The 21295-nt window shown below is 46.4% G+C and overlaps 1 protein-coding gene across 1 annotated transcript in view; it reads left to right on the forward strand.

Moving 5' to 3' along the window:
• The window catches only part of LOC137535299 (zinc finger protein 572-like), a 55728-nt gene that overhangs the window by 26141 nt on the left and 8292 nt on the right, over positions 1 to 21295 (forward strand). The window contains exon 7 of the mRNA XM_068257129.1: positions 10411 to 10464. Coding sequence (XP_068113230.1) covers positions 10411 to 10464 — 54 coding nt within the window. The remainder of the gene's footprint in view (positions 1 to 10410; positions 10465 to 21295) is intronic.

Here is a 21295-nt window from a genome sequence, read left to right on the forward strand (position 1 = left end):
TTCTCCACCCCAGTGGCCGGTTAGCAGAGAAATTATAAATGCTGGATTATAGAAGCACTCCTGGCCAGGAACAAGCGCTTTTCTGCTGACTCCATGATCCACCATGGCCACAAAAAAACAAAACAAAAAAAAAACACCTGGCACTGCTGATGTCAAATCTGTTGCTTTGAAATGTGAAGGCAAAGCCCGAAATACTGGGGAGATGAGAGGAGTCATATTTATTGCAAAAAGGGTGTGTGCATCAAACACCAAGTGAACCCTTATATACCTGGCTTTGCAGATAAGGCCTAATTAGCTTATTCATGAGACACTGCTCAAGCAAATCTGCATTTGCTTTCGCATCCCAGGATATGCAGGGTTTTGCCAATTAACTCACCGCAAAATGTTATTAGTTATTAGATTAGTTTGCGCTGCATTTAGCACTTAACCAGGTTCGCCACGTGGAGGCCCCCCCAGGATCCCAGGAAAAGGGGGGCCAACAGGGCACTCCAAGCACACTCACTGCTCAGAGACTCTGTAGCCGCCCCCCTGGGGGGAGGTTAAGAAGTGCGGGTCGGCCCCCCTCCCCCCCCCCCCCCCCCAAGCGCTGCCACTGCCAGGGAGGGCCGCCCGCACCCACCTCCAAAAGGATAGGACCTACCTTATTTTGTATTGCGTCCAAGTTGCATGATGAGATGAGAGGAGTCAGGCAATGGGTGCAGGGCACTAGAGCAAGCCTGACATACCAAGGTGATGGGTGAGTCAGGCAGTGGGTGCAGGGCACTAAAGCAAGCCTGACATACCAAGGTGATGGGTGAGTCAGGCAGTGGGTGGAGGGCACTAAAGCAAGCCTGACATACTGAGGTGATGGAGGAGTCAAGCAGTGGGTGCAGGGCACTAAAGCAAGCCTGACATACCGGGGAGATGAGAGGAGTCATGCAGTAGGGGCAGGGCACTAAAGCAAGCCTGACATACAAGGGTGATGAGAGGAGTCAGGCAGTGGGTGCAGGGCACTAAAGCAAGCCTAACATACTGAGGTGATGGGAGGAGTCAGGCAGTGGGTGCAGGACACTAAAGAAAGCCTGACATACCAAGGTGATGGGTGAGTCAGGCAGTGGGTGCAGGACACTAAAGCAAGCCCAACATACTGAGGTGATGGGAGGAGTCAGGCAGTGGGTGCAGGGCACTAAAGCAAGCCTGACATACCAAGGTGATGGGTGAGTCAGGCAGTGGGTGCAGGGTACTAAAGCAAGCCTGACATACCGGGGAGATGAGAGGAGTCATGCAGTAGGGGCAGGGCACTAAAGCAAGCCTGACATACAAGGGTGATGAGAGGAGTCAGGCAGTGGGTGCAGGGCACTAAAGCAAACCTGACATACCGAAGGGATAGGAGGAGTCGGGCAGTAACACATCCGGGCGGTTCTGTGTGAGGGGAAGGGGGGGTTTCAAGGAGTGGGACTTTAACTGCTGGACTGGAAGTTGTGTTTGCAAGTGAAATGCCGTTAATGGCTGCCCCCAGCACCACTCATTGTGCAACTTTTGACCTCAGAAGAAGCTAGGCGTCACCCTGTGAAACGGTGTTAGGCTGTCACCCACTGTCTACACCCCCTCAGCACACAGAACCACCTGGATGAGATAAGTACTTTTCATCATTGCTCATGATTGCTTGTTCCTTAAAGTGGATCCGAGATGAACTTTTACTCATCGCATAATTGTGTTCCTTACATATAGTTTATATGGCATTCCTCAAGCCAAATACTTGTTTTGTTTTATTTTAATACCCTAATTTCCTATAAACTAACCAAGCCACGCCCACAGCTTCTCCAGAGTGCCTTGGCGCTGGCAAGGGATTGTGGGATTTCAGTCTGGGCAGGTGAAAAAGTGTTATCTATAGTTTTCACAAGCTGAGGGCTGCAGCGCAGATACAGATCAGTTGCCTGTGTAATGGAAGAGATTGGAGTGGAGTTCACAGGCTGAGGGCTGAATATGCAGATTAGCATGCCTAGATTCAGATAAGCTTGCCTGTATGTGTAATTGTGTAATCGTGACGAGCAGAAAACATGTCTACTCCCATTGTATATCAGGAAAAAAAATTAATCTACTGTTGAAGCGGTTTGCAGCTAGATTTGCGGTGTAAACTATCTAAACTTTAGATAAGATATATAGACAAGTTACTTGTTATATTTAGCTTTTCATCTCGGATCCACTTTAAGGTCATTAGAAGTGACAGTGCCAGGCTTTCCCTCTACTTTGTTTGTTCATTTGGGCTGTTCTCTGTTGTCTTGAGCACGTCACCAGGTCCTGTAGCATATGCAGCATTGTGACACTTGATTAACCAATATGTCCAGTATCCGAGTGCCTACCAGTTCTCTTCTCTACACCCAGTGTTAGGCCCACACTGCACAAGCAGAATGTTTTGTGACCGCAGTGTACTTTAAGAATTAAGCAGGGATTTGACAAATATTTAAAGCCTCTGCTACAGTCACTGCAAATAACAATTTTAGGCAGGTAAACACAGCAGCCATTCTAAAAAAAAAACTTAGTTTGAAAAATATAGACCCGAAATGCAGTTTAAAAAAAAAGCCTTTGTGTAAAATACCTATTTTGAGGAATGCTGTGCCACTGCCCGGGTTTATGGACGGTTTTGACACATTTTTAACAGCACTTGTTGCTGAAAATATGCCCTGAAGGTTTTTGAAGTTCAAAGTTCGTGAACGCTGGTTTGTGAACATTTGCGGAAACGTTTGTGAATAGTCCCCGAACATTCATTTACGATGTTTGTCCAGCACTAGTTTGGAGATGTATGCTGTGCCCATTGCAGTGACAGAAATCAGATGTGACATAGGCAGCCATGACAACGATGGAAAGTCACAGCACATGTTACATCACATCCGCTGTGACTGTCCTCCTGTTACTCCAGGTCACATTTACACATTGCCCAGCAAGCTCAGGGTGAAGCAGAACTCCTAGGAGTGTGTAAGGGGATAAAAAGGCCCAAAAAGCCCTCTCACTAAAATGCTACGCTAAACAGAAATTTACCTTCTCAAAACAGAAGATATTTGTGATTATTCAGGTTGGATTGAGCTTTTGAGCTATCCCACAATGCACCACTGCTGAAAATCATCTTTGTTGTCCCTGAAAGCTGAAACAAGCTGACACATCACTGCATTCCAGCGGTTCTGGAGGTGTGCTTAGCTTTCATGGTCAACAAAGGGACAATTTGCATGTTCAGCAGTGATGCATTGTGGGAGACATCATACGCTGACACTAACATGAAAAATCGTAAAAGCCTTCTGTTTTGAGAAGGCAAATTTATGTTCCAGGTCAAATGTGAACCAGCCTAAGAGCTTCTTATGGTAGAACCTGCGTCACATGATTACAAAAATATAATAAGATTTTCTTTGAAGAGGAGCTGTCAACAAAACCATCTCAGAAAAAAAACACAGTGCATATATAAGTAGATAAATACTTGCTCTACTTACATGTGTCCACGTTTTGATTGTAGTGATTTTTCTATAGAAAATAATCCTTCTTGGGATTCTCGATTTTTAACTGCGTCTATCTTGAAGCCAAACCTGATGTCATTTCCTCCCTTACTCTCCTCTGCCTCATTGTGTATGCATTGCCCGCCCTCCTCCCAGTCTTCAGTCACTCCCACCCAGCTCTGCAATAGAAAGTGCATTTTCCATATGTGTCAATGGCAGAACAATAGGGTTAAGCCCCGCCCCTTTAACCCCTCTAGGACCTTTAACTATAAATTACTCCCCATTACTCCACCCCCTAGTCTTTTGTCCTCGCCATTACCTCTCTGGACCTAGGTGTAATGTTATACTCTTACCTACAATATTCCGTACAGGTTCATGCTCTCCTGTATGAAGGCCAGCACTAGTCTAAATGACAGGATTGGCAGTTCTGTTTTGGTTCGGAACACTAACACTAGCCATGATTTGAGCAATGCTCAGAGATGTTGCCCTTACCTGTGGGCTATGACTCGGAGGCCGTGTGTGGCTAAATGCCGCTGAAGACAGCGTCCGGTAAGCCTGCTCCATGCTTTGTTTCTCTGTTGCTGACTATCGCCGAACTTCCGGTGGGTGGCTGGTCGGGTCGGCGTGCGCTCCATTGTGCGCTCCGGCGCGTAGTACGCGTTAGACCAATGAGATTGCCGTCTTCCGGTCTCCGCCTTCCTCTCTCTCCATTGGCTAGCCTGGTCTGCCCTCCTATTGGCTGGTTGCAAGGCGTGTGTATTTAAGCGTGGCAGCGCAATTCTTCGCTGTCACGCTGATCAGACGGGCGGAGGAGGCTCTAGGAAACAGACTGATCATGGAGGACTGTAAGACTTTGTTATGTTAAACGGATTAATATTGCTTTGTTCATAGCTTAGCACATATATTAAGAACACTTTACATTACATTGCAGCAGGATCAGAGTACATGGAGCAGGAGACGCTGGGCAGTGACCAAGTTCCTGTAGAGGATGAGATACAAATTGTTAGGTATGAGTATACATACTACAAATTTAGGGTAAGTTCTTAATTTTATAGGAAAAGAGCTAATCTGATTGACATCTGTCTTTCAGATCACGAGAACAGGAAAGAGGCTGGTCACAGGTGCCTAAAGAAAGGCAGTACACTGGAGAACATTATTACTATAGAAGGTGTTCGCCCTCAAGATACAGATCACGCTCTAGAGAACGGTCTAGAACGCGTGACCGCAGCAGATCACCTAATCGACATAGATCTCATACTACGTATACTTCAAAGAAGAAGTGTTGGGCCTGTGGCAACAATGTGATTCCAGGAAAATTAGTATGCCAGGACTGTTTCTCCAGCATGGCTAGAGAACCGGAACAACCAAAGGATATTTCCAAAAATGATTAAAGAAGCGGTGCAAGAGACGATGAGCGAGTATATTGCTAACCTGCCAAAGCCAGCTGCAGGCCAACCTTCAGACCAGCCTGGGCCTTCCCAGGCGTCAGACACAGAACAAGAAAATCCAGAAATCGGCTTTAATTTCAATCTCGTACAGCCATTCATTAATTCGATTCGTGAGGCCATGGAGTGGCAAGATGAGCATACAGAAGAAGAAGAAGAACCGGGCACAAGTCGAAAAGAGTATTTTTCACACCTAAAAAAATCGACCAAACTGTTTCCACTAATCAAACCCATAGGAGATTTATTTAAGGAAGAATGGAATAAGGTAGATAAGAAAGTCACAGTAACTAACAAATTTAACAATTTAACATATATCCTATGGAGGAAACAAAGCTATCATCACTGAACGACCCTCCAAAAGTGGACGCATCGGTAATGGGACTAGCAAAACACGTAACATTACCGAAGGAAGATTCAGTAGGCTTTAAAGACCCTCTTGAAAAGAAAATGGATTCGGAGTTGAAGAAAAGTTATCTATCAGCAGGGGCAGCCTGTAAGCCGGCTATAGCTGTTACAGCAGTTTCTGAGGCATTAAAAACTTGGGTACATAACATAGAGGAAGCAATTAGGTCTGACGCAGACAAAGACGTTATTATTTCTGCACTGGATGACATAAAGCTAACGGCAGATTTTGTGGGTGAAGCTTCAGTAGATGTGATCAGATGCTCCGCTAGATCAATGCTTCACTCAGTAGTGACAAAACGGGCATTATGGCTGAAGAACTGGTCAGCTGACCCTTCCTCAAAGCAACAATGGTGCCAAATCCCATACGACGGCAAGACGCTGTTTGGAGAAGAAATGGATACTGCCATTCAACGGGTAACAGGAGGAAGATCCGGTATGATCCCTCAGGACCGTAGAAGTAAAAGATCAAGCTTCCTATCAAGAAATTCATTCCAACAAAGCCGTTATAGGACTCCAGCTTATAGACCTGGAAGAGAATATAGAAGAACATGGCAAAGTTCTCAATCAACTCTCCAGAGGCTGAATAAACAAAAGAAAAATCCGCAGACAGCTACGTCTCGAAAGAGTTTTTGATGGTCACTCTGTCTAGACACTACCGGTGGGGGGAAGACTGCAGTCTTTCAGCAGAGTCTGGGCGGAAGAGATCAGGGATCACTGGGTGACGCAGACCGTGACGGAAGGACATCAATGGAAGTTCACAAGGAGACCTCCGGACCTCTTCAAAATAACAAATATACCAAAATCAGATCACAAACGACAAAGTTTAATGAGCTATATACAGAATTTACTGTCAAAGAATGCAATAGAGGAAGTGCCAGTGGAAGAGAGAGGACGAGGAGTTTACTCTTCCCTATTCTTTGTCAAAAAGAAAACGGGAGACTTGCGTCCAGTAATGGACCTCAGGAACCTCAACACATATATAGACCTCGAAAGATTCAAGATGGATACATTACAAACTATTACCAGAGTAGTCATGGTAGGGGATTGGGCCATATCAGTAGATCTGGAGGACGCCTACCTTCATATACTAATACATCCAGCATTCAGAAAATACCTGAGGTTTGCAGTAGGGGAGTCGCACCTTCAGTTCCGGTGCTTGCCCTTCGGGATTTGTACAGCTCCACGCACCTTCACAAAAGTGCTTGTGGCTCTAGTGGAACGTCTAAGACTAAGTGGACTCAGACTACACCACTACTTAGACGATCTTCTGTTGTTACACCAACAGGAACAAGACATTCTTGCGCACAAACAGGTTCTCTTGACAGAATTACGGAGGTTCGGATGGAGAGTGAACATCTCCAAAAGTCAGCTGACCCCGTGCAAACAATTCATATTTTTAGGGGCGATGTTTCGAACGGACCAGAACACGATAGGACTCCCACTAGACAAACAGATCAAAATACAAAAATTATCACGAACTATGATTTGTGCCACATCACTAACAGCAAGACAATGCCTCAGCTTTCTGGGAACTGTGACTGCAACCATTCCGATGGTAAAGTGGGCACAGTGGCATTGTCGAATCTGGCAGACTGTATTCCTAACACAATGGAACACCAAAAACATGGATCAGCAAATACTAATATCACCATCTATGAAAAACAGTATCTATTGGTGGACGGAGATGGAGAATCTCAACAAACCTCTGCCCATCCAAATCCATTGTCAGATCATGGTTACCACAGACGCCAGCCAAAGAGGTTGGGGGGCGGTGATGCAATCTCACTCCGTTCAGGGCCGGTGGAGCTCCCCACAAATACGTATGCCATCAAACATTCTGGAAATAAGAGCGCCCAAGTTAGCTTTGAACAGCTTCAAGCCCCTATTACGAGGCCAAGCCGTGATGCTACGTATGGACAATTGCACAGCAGTGTCTTATATCAGGCGTCAGGGGGGAACGAGATCCATGAGGCTACTTCAGGAGGAAGAACCAATTTTCACCTTAGCAGAGAAAACATTCAACACGTTAACAGCGACTTACATTCCAGGGCCGGAGAACTTGAAGGCAGACTTCTTGAGCAGGCGCGACATCGACAACAACGAATGGTGTGTGAACGACTAAATTTTCAAGCAGATATGTCAGCAGCTGGGGTATCCCCAATTAGATCTGATGGCGACTGCACGCAACACCCGGTGCAAGAGCTTTATCTTGAGGAAATACACACCAGCAGCCCTAGCAACGGATGGCGGATTGGACATTCGACATAGCTTATGTATTCCCACCTATTCCTCTAATACACAAGTTGCTGATGAGACTCGGCAGAGAGAAAGTCATTCTCATAGCAGTAATTCCTTATTGGCCAAGGAGACCTTGGTTCCTGTTACTGTGGCAGATGAAACTCCAGCACCCACTAATGCTTCCGACGATTCCAGAATTAATAATGCAGGGCCCGATTTATCATCCCAATCCGACCAGCTTAAATTTAGCGGCCTGGGAATTGAAAGGCGGAAGTTGGAGTCACTAGGATTCTCGAATTAGGTCATAAGCACTATACTGAAAGCTAGGAAACCATCTACAAATAATTCCTACCAAAGGATATGGGCAAGATTCGTGGAGTTTGCCGCACAGAACAATTTTGATCCTCTGAAACCAGACATTACGCAATTACTACAATTCTTACAGACAGGAATGGATAAAGGACTGGGCTTCCATTCACTTAAAGTCCAAGTATCAGCAATCTCAGCTTTAACGGACAAAAGGTGGGCATTACATCCACTAGTGGTTCAGTTTATAAGAGGCGTGATGAAACAAAGATCCCCCCAGAAAGCTATATTCCCGAAGTGGGACCTACCACTAGTGCTTGATAGCCTGTCAAAACCACCATACTCACCTACTGAAAAATGTACATTGGTGCAACTAACACACAAAGCTGTATTCTTAATTGCAATGTCATCTGCAAGAAGAATTTCTGAGATTCAAGCACTAGGTTGGCAGGAGCCATTCTTACTTTTTTCCCAGACAGAGTAATACTCAGACCAATCCAGCATTTTATTCCCAAGGTGTCGTCTCTCTTTCACTTTAATCCGGAATGGACATTACCCACACTGATGGGGGATCAAGAAGCTATTCCTCATTCCCTGGATGTAGGGGATGTCTTGAAAAATTATGTTCAACAGACCAGGGACTTGAGACAAACGGAGAGACTGTTTATTATTCCCTCGGGGTACAGGAAGGGACAGCCTGCATCCTCAAGAACAGTAGCTAACTGGATTGTATCATTCATTCAGAATGCTTACAGGTCTAATAAAATGACTCCTCCACAGCAGATATCGGCACACTCCACCAGGCGTGTGGCGGCATCATGGGCTGCGTACACTAAAGTCTCAGCAGAAAAAGTATGTCAGGCGGCCAGTTGGTCGTCTGTCAATACTTTCATGAGACATTACAGGGTTGACCCTGCAGCCAACTCTACTAAGCAGTTTGGTCAAAACGTATTAAGTGTGCATTATTGAGTGTGTTTGAATAAATTGTTCAGCATTACACCTCATCTCTCCCTGTATCTTTCTTCCTAGTTAACTCCCTATTGTGCTGCCATTGACACATATGGAAAACGGAAAATTGAATACTTACCTGCCGGTAATTTTCCTTTCCAGATGTGTCCATGGCAGCACAACGCTCCCACCCTAGATTCGGTAATGCCGAGTTAAAGACTAGGGGGTGGAATAATGGGAAGTAATTTATAGTTAAAGGTCCTAGAGGGGTTAAAGGGGCGGGGCTTAACCCTATTGTGCTGCCATGGACACATCTGGAAAGGAAAATTACCGGCAGGTAAGTATTCAATTTTCCGTTGTCTCAGCATGAGAAATATTGGCCAATCGGAGAAGAATAGAGGTGTGGCAGGGGAAACAGGCGGGAAAGAGGCTTCAGCCAATCAGACTGCGTTAGTCAAGTCTGAGAGGAAAGTAAAGAAGCAAAAAAAAAGACAACCCAGCATGCCCTGCAACTTCCTTTGTGCGACAATGTACTAAATAAGAGTCAGGTAAACTGGGGAATGAACATTTATCTACAAGAAAAGTAATAGTGATATTTTACTTTTGGATTGCCTGGTTCAGAATTAAAATCAGAATTTCACCAAGTACGCCAGATAACGTACCCAGAATTGTAATTCCTACAGCAAGCCGATGAATTAAAAAAGAGATTGAGTTGCAGGGGTTATGGAGAAAGTTTAATTAATCAAGCGTTTAACAAAGCAGCTAACAGAGATAGAGCTTCCCTTCTGGCCCCACGGGTTCGACAGGCAGATCAGAACCGTTTTTTTATGCATTTTTCCTATTCACCCATGTATAATACAATTAAGAAAGCCATTGCCAAAAACTGGTGGATCATCCAACAGGATAAACTGTTTCAAAACAAAAGTGCCTCATTACCTTGTGTATCCTATAGAAGAGTGTCCAATTTAAAGGATAGACTATCCCACAGCAAATTTATTAGCCCTTCAACAGTTTCGTGGTTGGGTGCGGCTAGACCACCAGGAAATTTTCGATGTCATCAGTGTTCTTGTTGCAACTTTATAGTTGGAGGCAGTCGTTTTATCCACTGTGGGCGGACGTGCAGAATTAGACAGTTTATTAATTGTAAAACGAAGGGACTTGTGTATGCTTTGATTTGTCCATGCCAGCGTGTTTATGTGGGGGAGAGCACTAACATGCTGAAGGACCGCTACCAGGCCCACTGTAGATCCATCCACAGTGGTGTGGGTTCACCCCGTGTGATTGAACACATGCGGGACACCCATGGGGGTGACGTCACTAAATTAAGATTCCTAGGTCTAGAACAAGTGAGGAAGGATGCTAGAGGGGGGGATTGGCATAGAAAGCTGCTACAACGAGAAAGCCATTGGATATCATTCTTTGAGGCTACAGGTCCTTTGGGTATGAATGAAAGAAATAATCTTGCAGTATTTATCTGAAAATTTGATTTTGATAGTTTAGATGTTTATAAATTTTATTAATCTTTTATAATTGATTTGAGATCTCCCTGATTCTATAATGTCTCTGATGTTCTTAATTTTCTCATTATTTGTGATCTCTTATAGATGAGGACCATCTCCCTGGACATATTGGGTCCTATTCAATATTGTGGGGGGGGGGTGAGTTGATATTAATAAATGTGATAATATTTTCTTTAACATTTTTTTTACACCCCCTTCTTGATCCTCTATGACCTGGGATGAGTCATGTCCTCTTTCCCTATGTAGGTGACATTTCGATCCTTTCTTTAATGTAAAAAAAATGTTTCTCCTTTTTTATATAAATGTAATTGCAATCCTTATGTGTAGATTGCTGGGCCGCCACTAGATGGCGGCCGCATGCGGATTTGGGCACACGTAGAGATTGCCGCCTGGTGGTGATTCAATTTTTTGTCCACTAGATGGCAATGGGGCGCATGAAGTATTGAGTCGTCGCCTGTATGGCGCGGTGCGACTTTTGCGTTCCACCCTGGCCGCGACCCGGAAGTTTCATTCCCTGTTCCGGAATGACTCTGTGGCCGGAAAACACTTCATATATACACATTGGCGTGTGCTCCACGGGGCGGATGGCGTCCGTAATCAGAGGGATCGATGTCTGTCACCTGGATAGGTAAGAGGGGTATTTAAGGAGATATTCTTAGGGGGTAAATTGTCCTGACGATGCGCCACAGCATATAGGCGCGAAACAGCTGTTGACCTCTCTCTCTCTGCCTGTACCTCTCTCCATGCTGGTGATGTATATGGATTTTTAATCATTTTGGAATAAAAGCTATGTTTTACCTGATGTGCGCAACCGCTGATCCTTGCATCAAGTTACTGTGATTACGTTTGGGGAGCAGCACTCAGGTGTACCTTACAGCCCTGTGCATTGATCCGTTCTCTCTCTTTTGTACCCAGAATTGTATGTGGTGCACATGGCATTGGCAGAGACAGGACAAGACAAGGCATAGTCAACATGAGACTAAATGAGAATATACATGGTACAAACAATAGATACAATTCTGTACAATATACAATGCAAGACATACAATATACAGATCCGTGAGTCAATTTAGGGTGTAGGGAGAGGTCTGCGGATGAGTTCATGGTTCTGAGTGGGCAACAGATACAGTCTGTGACGCATGATACAGTTCATGGGTCTGAGTGGGCAACAGATGCAGTCTGTGATGCATGATACAGTTCATGGTTCAGGGTGGGCAACAGATACAGTCTGTGATGCATGATACAGTTCATGGTTCAGAATGGGCAGCAGATACATTCTGTGATGCATTATACAGTTCATGGTTCAGGGTGGGCAACAGATACAGTATGTGATGCATGATACAGTTCATGGTTCAGAATGGGCAGCAGATACAGTCTGTGACGCATGATAGAGTTCATGGTTCAGGGTGGGCAACAGATACAGTCTGTGATGCATGATACAGTTCATGGTTCAGGGTAGGCAGCAGATACAGTCTGTGACGCATGATACAGTTCATGGTTCAGGGTGGGCAACAGATACAGTCTGTGATGCATGATACAGTTCATGGTTCAGGGTGGGCAGCAGATACAGTCTGTGACGCATGATACAGTTCATGGTTCAGGGTGGGCAACAGATACAGTCTGTGACGCATGATACAGTTCATGGTTCTGAGTGGGCAACAGATACAGTCTGTGATGCATGATACAGTTCATGGTTCAGGGTGGGCAAAAGATACAGTCTGTGACGCATGATACAGTTCATGGTTCAGGGTGGGCAACAGATACAGTCTGTGATGCATGATACAGTTCATGGTTCAGGGTGGGCAACAGATACAGTCTGTGACGCATGATACAGTTCATGGTGGGCAACAGATACAGTCTGTGATGCCGGATACAGTTCATGGTTCTGAGTGGGCAACAGATACAGTCTGTGATGCATGATACAGTTCATGGTTCTGAGTGGGCAACAGATACAGTCTGTGATGCATGATACAGTTCATGGTTCAGGGTGGGCAGCAGATACAGTCTGTGACGCATGATACAGTTCAGGGTGGGCAACAGATACAGTCTGTGATGCATGATACAGTTCATGGTTCACGGTGGGCAACAGATACAGTCTGTGATGCGTGATACAGTTCATGGTTCAGGGTGGGCAGCAGATACAGTCTGTGACGCATGATACAGTTCATGCTTCAGGGTGGGCAACAGATACAGTCTGTGACACATGATACAGTTCATGGTTCAGGGTGGGCAGCAGATACAGTCTGTGATGCATGATACAGTTCATGGTTCAGGGTGGGCAACAGATACAGTCTGTGACGCATGATACAGTTCATGGTTCAGGGTGGGCAACAGATACAGTGTGTGATGCATGATACAGTTCATGGTTCACGGTGGGCAGCAGATACAGTCTGTGACGCATGATACAGTTCATGGTTCAGGGTGGGCAACAGATACAGTCTGTGACGCATGATACCGTTCATATTTCAGGGTGGGCAAAAGATACAGTCTGTGATGCCTGATACAGTTCAGGGTGGGCAACAGATACAGTCTGTGACGCCTGATACAGTTCATGGTTCTGAGTGGGCAACAGATACAGTCTGTGATGCGTGATACAGTTCATGGTTCAGGGTGGGCAACAGATAGTCTGTGATGCATGATACAGTTCATGGTTCAGGGTAGGCAGCAGATACAGTCTGTGACGCATGATACAGTTCATGGTTCAGGGTGGGCAACAGATACAGTCTGTGACGCATGATACAGTTCATGGTTCTGAGTGGGCAACAGATACAGTCTGTGATGCATGATACAGTTCATGGTTCAGGGTGGGCAAAAGATACAGTCTGTGATGCATGATACAGTTCATGGTTCAGGGTGGGCAACAGATACAGTCTGTGATGCATGATACAGTTCATGGTTCAGGGTGGGCAACAGATACAGTCTGTGACGCATGATACAGTTCATGGTTCTGAGTGGGCAACAGATACAGTCTGTGATGCGTGATACAGTTCATGGTTCAGGGTTCAGGGTGGGCAACAGATACAGTCTGTGATGCATGATACAGTTCATGGTTCAGGGTAGGCAGCAGATACAGTCTGTGACGCATGATACAGTTCATGGTTCAGGGTGGGCAACAGATACAGTCTGTGACGCATGATACAGTTCATGGTTCTGAGTGGGCAACAGATACAGTCTGTGATGCATGATACAGTTCATGGTTCAGGGTGGGCAAAAGATACAGTCTGTGATGCATGATACAGTTCATGGTTCAGGGTGGGCAACAGATACAGTCTGTGATGCATGATACAGTTCATGGTTCAGGGTGGGCAACAGATACAGTCTGTGACGCATGATACAGTTCATGGTGGGCAACAGATACAGTCTGTGATGCCGGATACAGTTCATGGTTCTGAGTGGGCAACAGATGCAGTCTGTGATGCATGATGCAGTTCATGGTTCAGGGTGGGCAGCAGATACAGTCTGTGACGCATGATACAGTTCATGGTTCACGGTGGGCAACAGATACAGTCTGTGATGCGTGATACAGTTCATGGTTCAGGGTGGGCAACAGATACAGTGTGTGATGCATGATACAGTTCATGGTTCACGGTGGGCAACAGATACAGTCTGTGACGCATGATACCGTTCATGGTTCAGGGTGGGCAAAAGATACAGTCTGTGATGCCTGATACAGTTCAGGGTGGGCAACAGATACAGTCTGTGACGCATGATACAGTTCATGGTTCAGGGTGGGCAAAAGATACAGTCTGTGATGCCTGATACAGTTCAGGGTGGGCAACAGATACAGTCTGTGACGCCTGATACAGTTCATGGTTCTGAGTGGGCAACAGATACAGTCTGTGAGGCATGATACAGTTCATGGTTCTGAGTGGGCAACAGATACAGTCTATGATGCATGATACAGTTCATGGTTCAGGGTTCAGGGTGGACAACAGATGCAGTCTGTGAGGCATGATACAGTTCAGGGTGGGCAACAGATACAGTCTGTGACACATGATACAGTTCATGGTTCAGGGTGGGCAACAGATACAGTCTGTGATGCATGATACAGTTCATGGTTCAGGGTGGGCAGCAGATACAGTCTGTGACGCATGATACAGTTCATGGTTCAGGGTGGGCAACAGATACAGTCTGTGACACGATACAGTTCATGATTCAGGGTGGGCAACAGATGCAGTCTGTGATGCATGATACAGTTCATGGTTCAGGGTGGGCAACAGATACAGTCTGTGATGCATGATACTGTTCATGGTTCAGGGTGGGCAACAGATACAGTCTGTGATGCATGATACAGTTCAGGGTTCAGGGTGGGCAACAGATACAGTCTGTGACGCCTGATACAGTTCAGGGTGGGCAACAGATACAGTCTGTGATGCCGGATACAGTTCATAATTCAGAGTGGGCAACAGATACAATATGTGATGCCTGATAGAGTTCATGGTTCAAGGTGGGCAACAGATACAGTCTGTGATGCATGATACAGTTCATGGTTCAGGGTGGGCAACAGATACAGTCTGTGACGCATGATACAGTTCATGGTTCAGGGGGGGCAACAGGGTGGGCAACAGTCTGTGATGCATGATACAGTTCATGATTCAGAGTGGGCAACAGATACAGTCTGTGATGCCTGATACAGTTCATGATTCAGAGCGGGCAACAGATACAGTCTGTGATGCATGATACAGTTCATGGTTCAGGGTGGGCAACAGATACAGTCTGTGATGCCTGATACAGTTCAGGGTGGGCAACAGATAGTCTGTGATGCCTGATACAGTTCATGATTCAGAGTGGGCAACAGATACAATATGTGATGCCTGATACAGTTCATGGTTCAAGGTGGGCAACAGATACAGTCTGTGATGCATGATACAGTTCATGGTTCAGAGTGGGCAACAGATACAGTCTGTGATGCATGATACAGTTCATGGTTCAGAGTGGGCAACAGATACAGTCTGTGATGCATGATACAGTTCATGATTCAGAGTGGGCAACAGATACAGTCTGTGATGCATGATACAGTTCATGGTTCAGAGTGGGCAACAGATACAGTCTGTGATGCATGATACAGTTCATGATTCAGAGTGGGCAACAGATACAGTATGTGATGCCTGATACAGTTCATGGTTCAGGGTGGGCAACAGATACCGTCTGTGATGCCTGATACAGTTCATGGTTCAGGGTGGGCAACAGATACAGTCTGTGACGCATGATACAGTTCATGGTTCAGGGTGGGCAACAGATACAGTCTTTGATGCCTGATACAGTTCAGGGTGGGCAACAGATACAGTCTTTGATGCCTGATACAGTTCAGGGTGGGCAACAGATACAGTCTGTGATGCCTGATACAGTTCATGGTTCAGGGTGGGCAACAGATACAGTATGTGACGCCTGATACAGTTCATGCTTCAGGGTGGGCAACAGATACAGTCTGTGACGCATGATACAGTTCATGGTTCAGAGTGGGCAACAGATACAGTCCATGAATCAAAGTTCAGGGTGGGCAACAGTTACATGGTACGGTTAATGGTTCAGGGTGGGCAACAGATACAGTCTGTGACACATGATACAGTTCATGGTTCAGGGTGGGCAGCAGATACAGTCTGTGATGCATGATACAGTTCATGGTTCAGGGTGGGCAACAGATACAGTCTGTGACGCATGATACAGTTCATGGTTCAGGGTGGGCAACAGATACAGTGTGTGATGCATGATACAGTTCATGGTTCACGGTGGGCAGCAGATACAGTCTGTGACGCATGATACAGTTCATGGTTCAGGGTGGGCAACAGATACAGTCTGTGACGCATGATACCGTTCATATTTCAGGGTGGGCAAAAGATACAGTCTGTGATGCCTGATACAGTTCAGGGTGGGCAACAGATACAGTCTGTGACGCCTGATACAGTTCATGGTTCTGAGTGGGCAACAGATACAGTCTGTGATGCGTGATACAGTTCATGGTTCAGGGTGGGCAACAGATAGTCTGTGATGCATGATACAGTTCATGGTTCAGGGTAGGCAGCAGATACAGTCTGTGACGCATGATACAGTTCATGGTTCAGGGTGGGCAACAGATACAGTCTGTGACGCATGATACAGTTCATGGTTCTGAGTGGGCAACAGATACAGTCTGTGATGCATGATACAGTTCATGGTTCAGGGTGGGCAAAAGATACAGTCTGTGATGCATGATACAGTTCATGGTTCAGGGTGGGCAACAGATACAGTCTGTGATGCATGATACAGTTCATGGTTCAGGGTGGGCAACAGATACAGTCTGTGACGCATGATACAGTTCATGGTTCTGAGTGGGCAACAGATACAGTCTGTGATGCGTGATACAGTTCATGGTTCAGGGTTCAGGGTGGGCAACAGATACAGTCTGTGATGCATGATACAGTTCATGGTTCAGGGTAGGCAGCAGATACAGTCTGTGACGCATGATACAGTTCATGGTTCAGGGTGGGCAACAGATACAGTCTGTGACGCATGATACAGTTCATGGTTCTGAGTGGGCAACAGATACAGTCTGTGATGCATGATACAGTTCATGGTTCAGGGTGGGCAAAAGATACAGTCTGTGATGCATGATACAGTTCATGGTTCAGGGTGGGCAACAGATACAGTCTGTGATGCATGATACAGTTCATGGTTCAGGGTGGGCAACAGATACAGTCTGTGACGCATGATACAGTTCATGGTGGGCAACAGATACAGTCTGTGATGCCGGATACAGTTCATGGTTCTGAGTGGGCAACAGATGCAGTCTGTGATGCATGATGCAGTTCATGGTTCAGGGTGGGCAGCAGATACAGTCTGTGACGCATGATACAGTTCATGGTTCACGGTGGGCAACAGATACAGTCTGTGATGCGTGATACAGTTCATGGTTCAGGGTGGGCAACAGATACAGTGTGTGATGCATGATACAGTTCATGGTTCACGGTGGGCAACAGATACAGTCTGTGACGCATGATACCGTTCATGGTTCAGGGTGGGCAAAAGATACAGTCTGTGATGCCTGATACAGTTCAGGGTGGGCAACAGATACAGTCTGTGACGCATGATACAGTTCATGGTTCAGGGTGGGCAAAAGATACAGTCTGTGATGCCTGATACAGTTCAGGGTGGGCAACAGATACAGTCTGTGACGCCTGATACAGTTCATGGTTCTGAGTGGGCAACAGATACAGTCTGTGAGGCATGATACAGTTCATGGTTCTGAGTGGGCAACAGATACAGTCTATGATGCATGATACAGTTCATGGTTCAGGGTTCAGGGTGGACAACAGATGCAGTCTGTGAGGCATGATACAGTTCAGGGTGGGCAACAGATACAGTCTGTGACACATGATACAGTTCATGGTTCAGGGTGGGCAACAGATACAGTCTGTGATGCATGATACAGTTCATGGTTCAGGGTGGGCAGCAGATACAGTCTGTGACGCATGATACAGTTCATGGTTCAGGGTGGGCAACAGATACAGTCTGTGACACGATACAGTTCATGATTCAGGGTGGGCAACAGATGCAGTCTGTGATGCATGATACAGTTCATGGTTCAGGGTGGGCAACAGATACAGTCTGTGATGCATGATACTGTTCATGGTTCAGGGTGGGCAACAGATACAGTCTGTGATGCATGATACAGTTCAGGGTTCAGGGTGGGCAACAGATACAGTCTGTGACGCCTGATACAGTTCAGGGTGGGCAACAGATACAGTCTGTGATGCCGGATACAGTTCATAATTCAGAGTGGGCAACAGATACAATATGTGATGCCTGATAGAGTTCATGGTTCAAGGTGGGCAACAGATACAGTCTGTGATGCATGATACAGTTCATGGTTCAGGGTGGGCAACAGATACAGTCTGTGACGCATGATACAGTTCATGGTTCAGGGGGGGCAACAGGGTGGGCAACAGTCTGTGATGCATGATACAGTTCATGATTCAGAGTGGGCAACAGATACAGTCTGTGATGCCTGATACAGTTCATGATTCAGAGCGGGCAACAGATACAGTCTGTGATGCATGATACAGTTCATGGTTCAGGGTGGGCAACAGATACAGTCTGTGATGCCTGATACAGTTCAGGGTGGGCAACAGATAGTCTGTGATGCCTGATACAGTTCATGATTCAGAGTGGGCAACAGATACAATATGTGATGCCTGATACAGTTCATGGTTCAAGGTGGGCAACAGATACAGTCTGTGATGCATGATACAGTTCATGGTTCAGAGTGGGCAACAGATACAGTCTGTGATGCATGATACAGTTCATGGTTCAGAGTGGGCAACAGATACAGTCTGTGATGCATGATACAGTTCATGATTCAGAGTGGGCAACAGATACAGTCTGTGATGCATGATACAGTTCATGGTTCAGAGTGGGCAACAGATACAGTCTGTGATGCATGATACAGTTCATGATTCAGAGTGGGCAACAGATACAGTATGTGATGCCTGATACAGTTCATGGTTCAGGGTGGGCAACAGATACCGTCTGTGATGCCTGATACAGTTCATGGTTCAGGGTGGGCAACAGATACAGTCTGTGACGCATGATACAGTTCATGGTTCAGGGTGGGCAACAGATACAGTCTTTGATGCCTGATACAGTTCAGGGTGGGCAACAGATACAGTCTTTGATGCCTGATACAGTTCAGGGTGGGCAACAGATACAGTCTGTGATGCCTGATACAGTTCATGGTTCAGGGTGGGCAACAGATACAGTATGTGACGCCTGATACAGTTCATGCTTCAGGGTGGGCAACAGATACAGTCTGTGACGCATGATACAGTTCATGGTTCAGAGTGGGCAACAGATACAGTCCATGAATCAAAGTTCAGGGTGGGCAACAGTTACATGGTACGGTTAATGGTTCAGGGTGGGCAACAGATACAGTCTGTGACGCATGATACAGTTCATGGTTCAGGGTGGGCAACAGATACAGTCTGTGACGCATGATACAGTTCATGGTTCAGGGTGGGCAACAGATACAGTCTGTGACGCATGATAAAGTTCATGGTTCAGGGTGGGCAGCAGATACAGTCTGTGATGCCTGATACAGTTCATGGTTCAGGGTGGGCAGCAGATACAGTCTTTGATGCATGATACAGTTCATGGTTCAGGGTGGGCAACGGATACAGTCTGTGATGCCTGATACAGTTCATGGTTCAGGGGGGCAACAGATACAGTCTGTGAGGCCTAATACAGTTCATGGTTCGGGGGGGGGGGGGGGGGGCAACAGATACAGTCTGTGATGCATGATACAGTTCATGGTTCAGAGTGGGCAACAGATACAGTCTGTGACGCATGATACAGTTCATGGTTCAGGGTGGGCAACAGATACAGTCTGTGACGCATGATACAGTTCATGGTTCAGGGTGGGCAACAGATACAGTCTGTGACGCATGATACAGTTCATGGTTCTGAATGGGCAGCAGATACATTCTGTGATGCATGATACAGTTCACGGTTCAGAGTGGGCAGCAGATACATTCTGTGATGCATGATACAGTTCACGGTTCACGTTGGGCAACAGATACAGTCCATGAATCAAAGTTCAGGGTGGGCAACAGTTACATGATACAGTTCATGGTTCAGAGTGGGCAGCAGATACAGACCAGGTGGGCGTTGAGGATTTATTTCCCAAGGGCTAGAGTGTTGCAGCCTGACAGGAGTTAGAGTTCAGTAGGAGGACTGCCTGGGGAAAGAAAGTGCACTTGCACCTGCTGGTCCTGGAGGCAATTGCTCTGAACCGGCGACCTAACGGGAGGAGCTCAAAGAAGCGATTGCCTGGATGGGAGGGGTCAAGACAGATCCCTTTGGCCCTCTTCCTCAGTCTGGCAGTGTGGAGGAGATCAAGAGGTGGCAAGGGCAAACCTGTGGTCTTTTCCACAGCATGAATTATTCTCTGGAGTTTGTATTTGTCACTAGCCATTGCCCCTGCATACCAGACGATGATGGAGGAGCAGAGGATAGATTCTACGGTGGCAGTGTAGAAGCTGATGAGAAGTTTCTTTGGGATGCCACATTTTTTCAGGTGTTGCAAAAAGAATAACCTCTGCTGTGCCTTCTTTTGAATTTTGATAGTGTTCTCCCCATCTAAGATCGCTAGTAAGAGTTGTGCCCAGGAACCGAGCACTCGGCACCCTGGAGACTGCGGTCTCCCCAATTAGGACTGGGTGGAGGGTGGGGGGAGTGTCTCCTGAAGTCTATGACCAGTTCTACAGTCTTTGCCGTGTTGAGGATGAGGTTATTTCCCCTGCACCAGTTGCAGATCCTCTCAGTTTCGCTGCGGTAGGCAAGCTCTCCATTGCCGCTGATAAGGCCGATGATTGTTGTGTCATCCGTGAATTTGATGACCTTAACAGAGTCAGAGGTTGAGGTACAGTTGTTGGTGTACAGGGAGAACAGGAGCGGGGCAGTACACACCCTTGTGGAGCTCCCATGTTGGTGGATCTCTCGCTGGAGAAGCAGTTGCTGAGCTTCACCCTCTGCGTTCTGTTTGAGAGGAAGTCCCTGACCCACCTGCAGAGGGAGATGTCAACTCCTAATTGCACGAGATTGTCCAGCAGGATGTCCTGACAGATGGTATTGAAAGCGGAACGGAAGTCCAAGAACAGGATCCTAGTGTAATAGTCAGGCCTGTCTAGGTGTTCCGTGATGTATGCTAGGCTCACGTTAATGGCGTCTTCGACTGACTGGTTTGCCCTGTACGCAAATTGGTGAGGATCAAGGACAGTATCTGTGGACTGCTTCAGGATAGCCCGGATCAGGCGCTCAAAGCCCTTCATGATGGTTGAGGTTAGAGCTACTGGTTAGCATCCTTGTTACTTGTTAACCAGATAAAAATAAAGAATAGATTTTGATTTTATGCCTGACAGTTACACTTTAAAGATGAAAGAAAGCCCGGCATTCACAAGCATGTAAAAGGGTGTCACACAGGTACAGAGGAGAGGTT

The sequence above is a fragment of the Hyperolius riggenbachi genome, chromosome 10, assembly GCF_040937935.1.
Source record: "Hyperolius riggenbachi isolate aHypRig1 chromosome 10, aHypRig1.pri, whole genome shotgun sequence".
NCBI classification, from domain to species: domain Eukaryota; kingdom Metazoa; phylum Chordata; class Amphibia; order Anura; family Hyperoliidae; genus Hyperolius; species Hyperolius riggenbachi.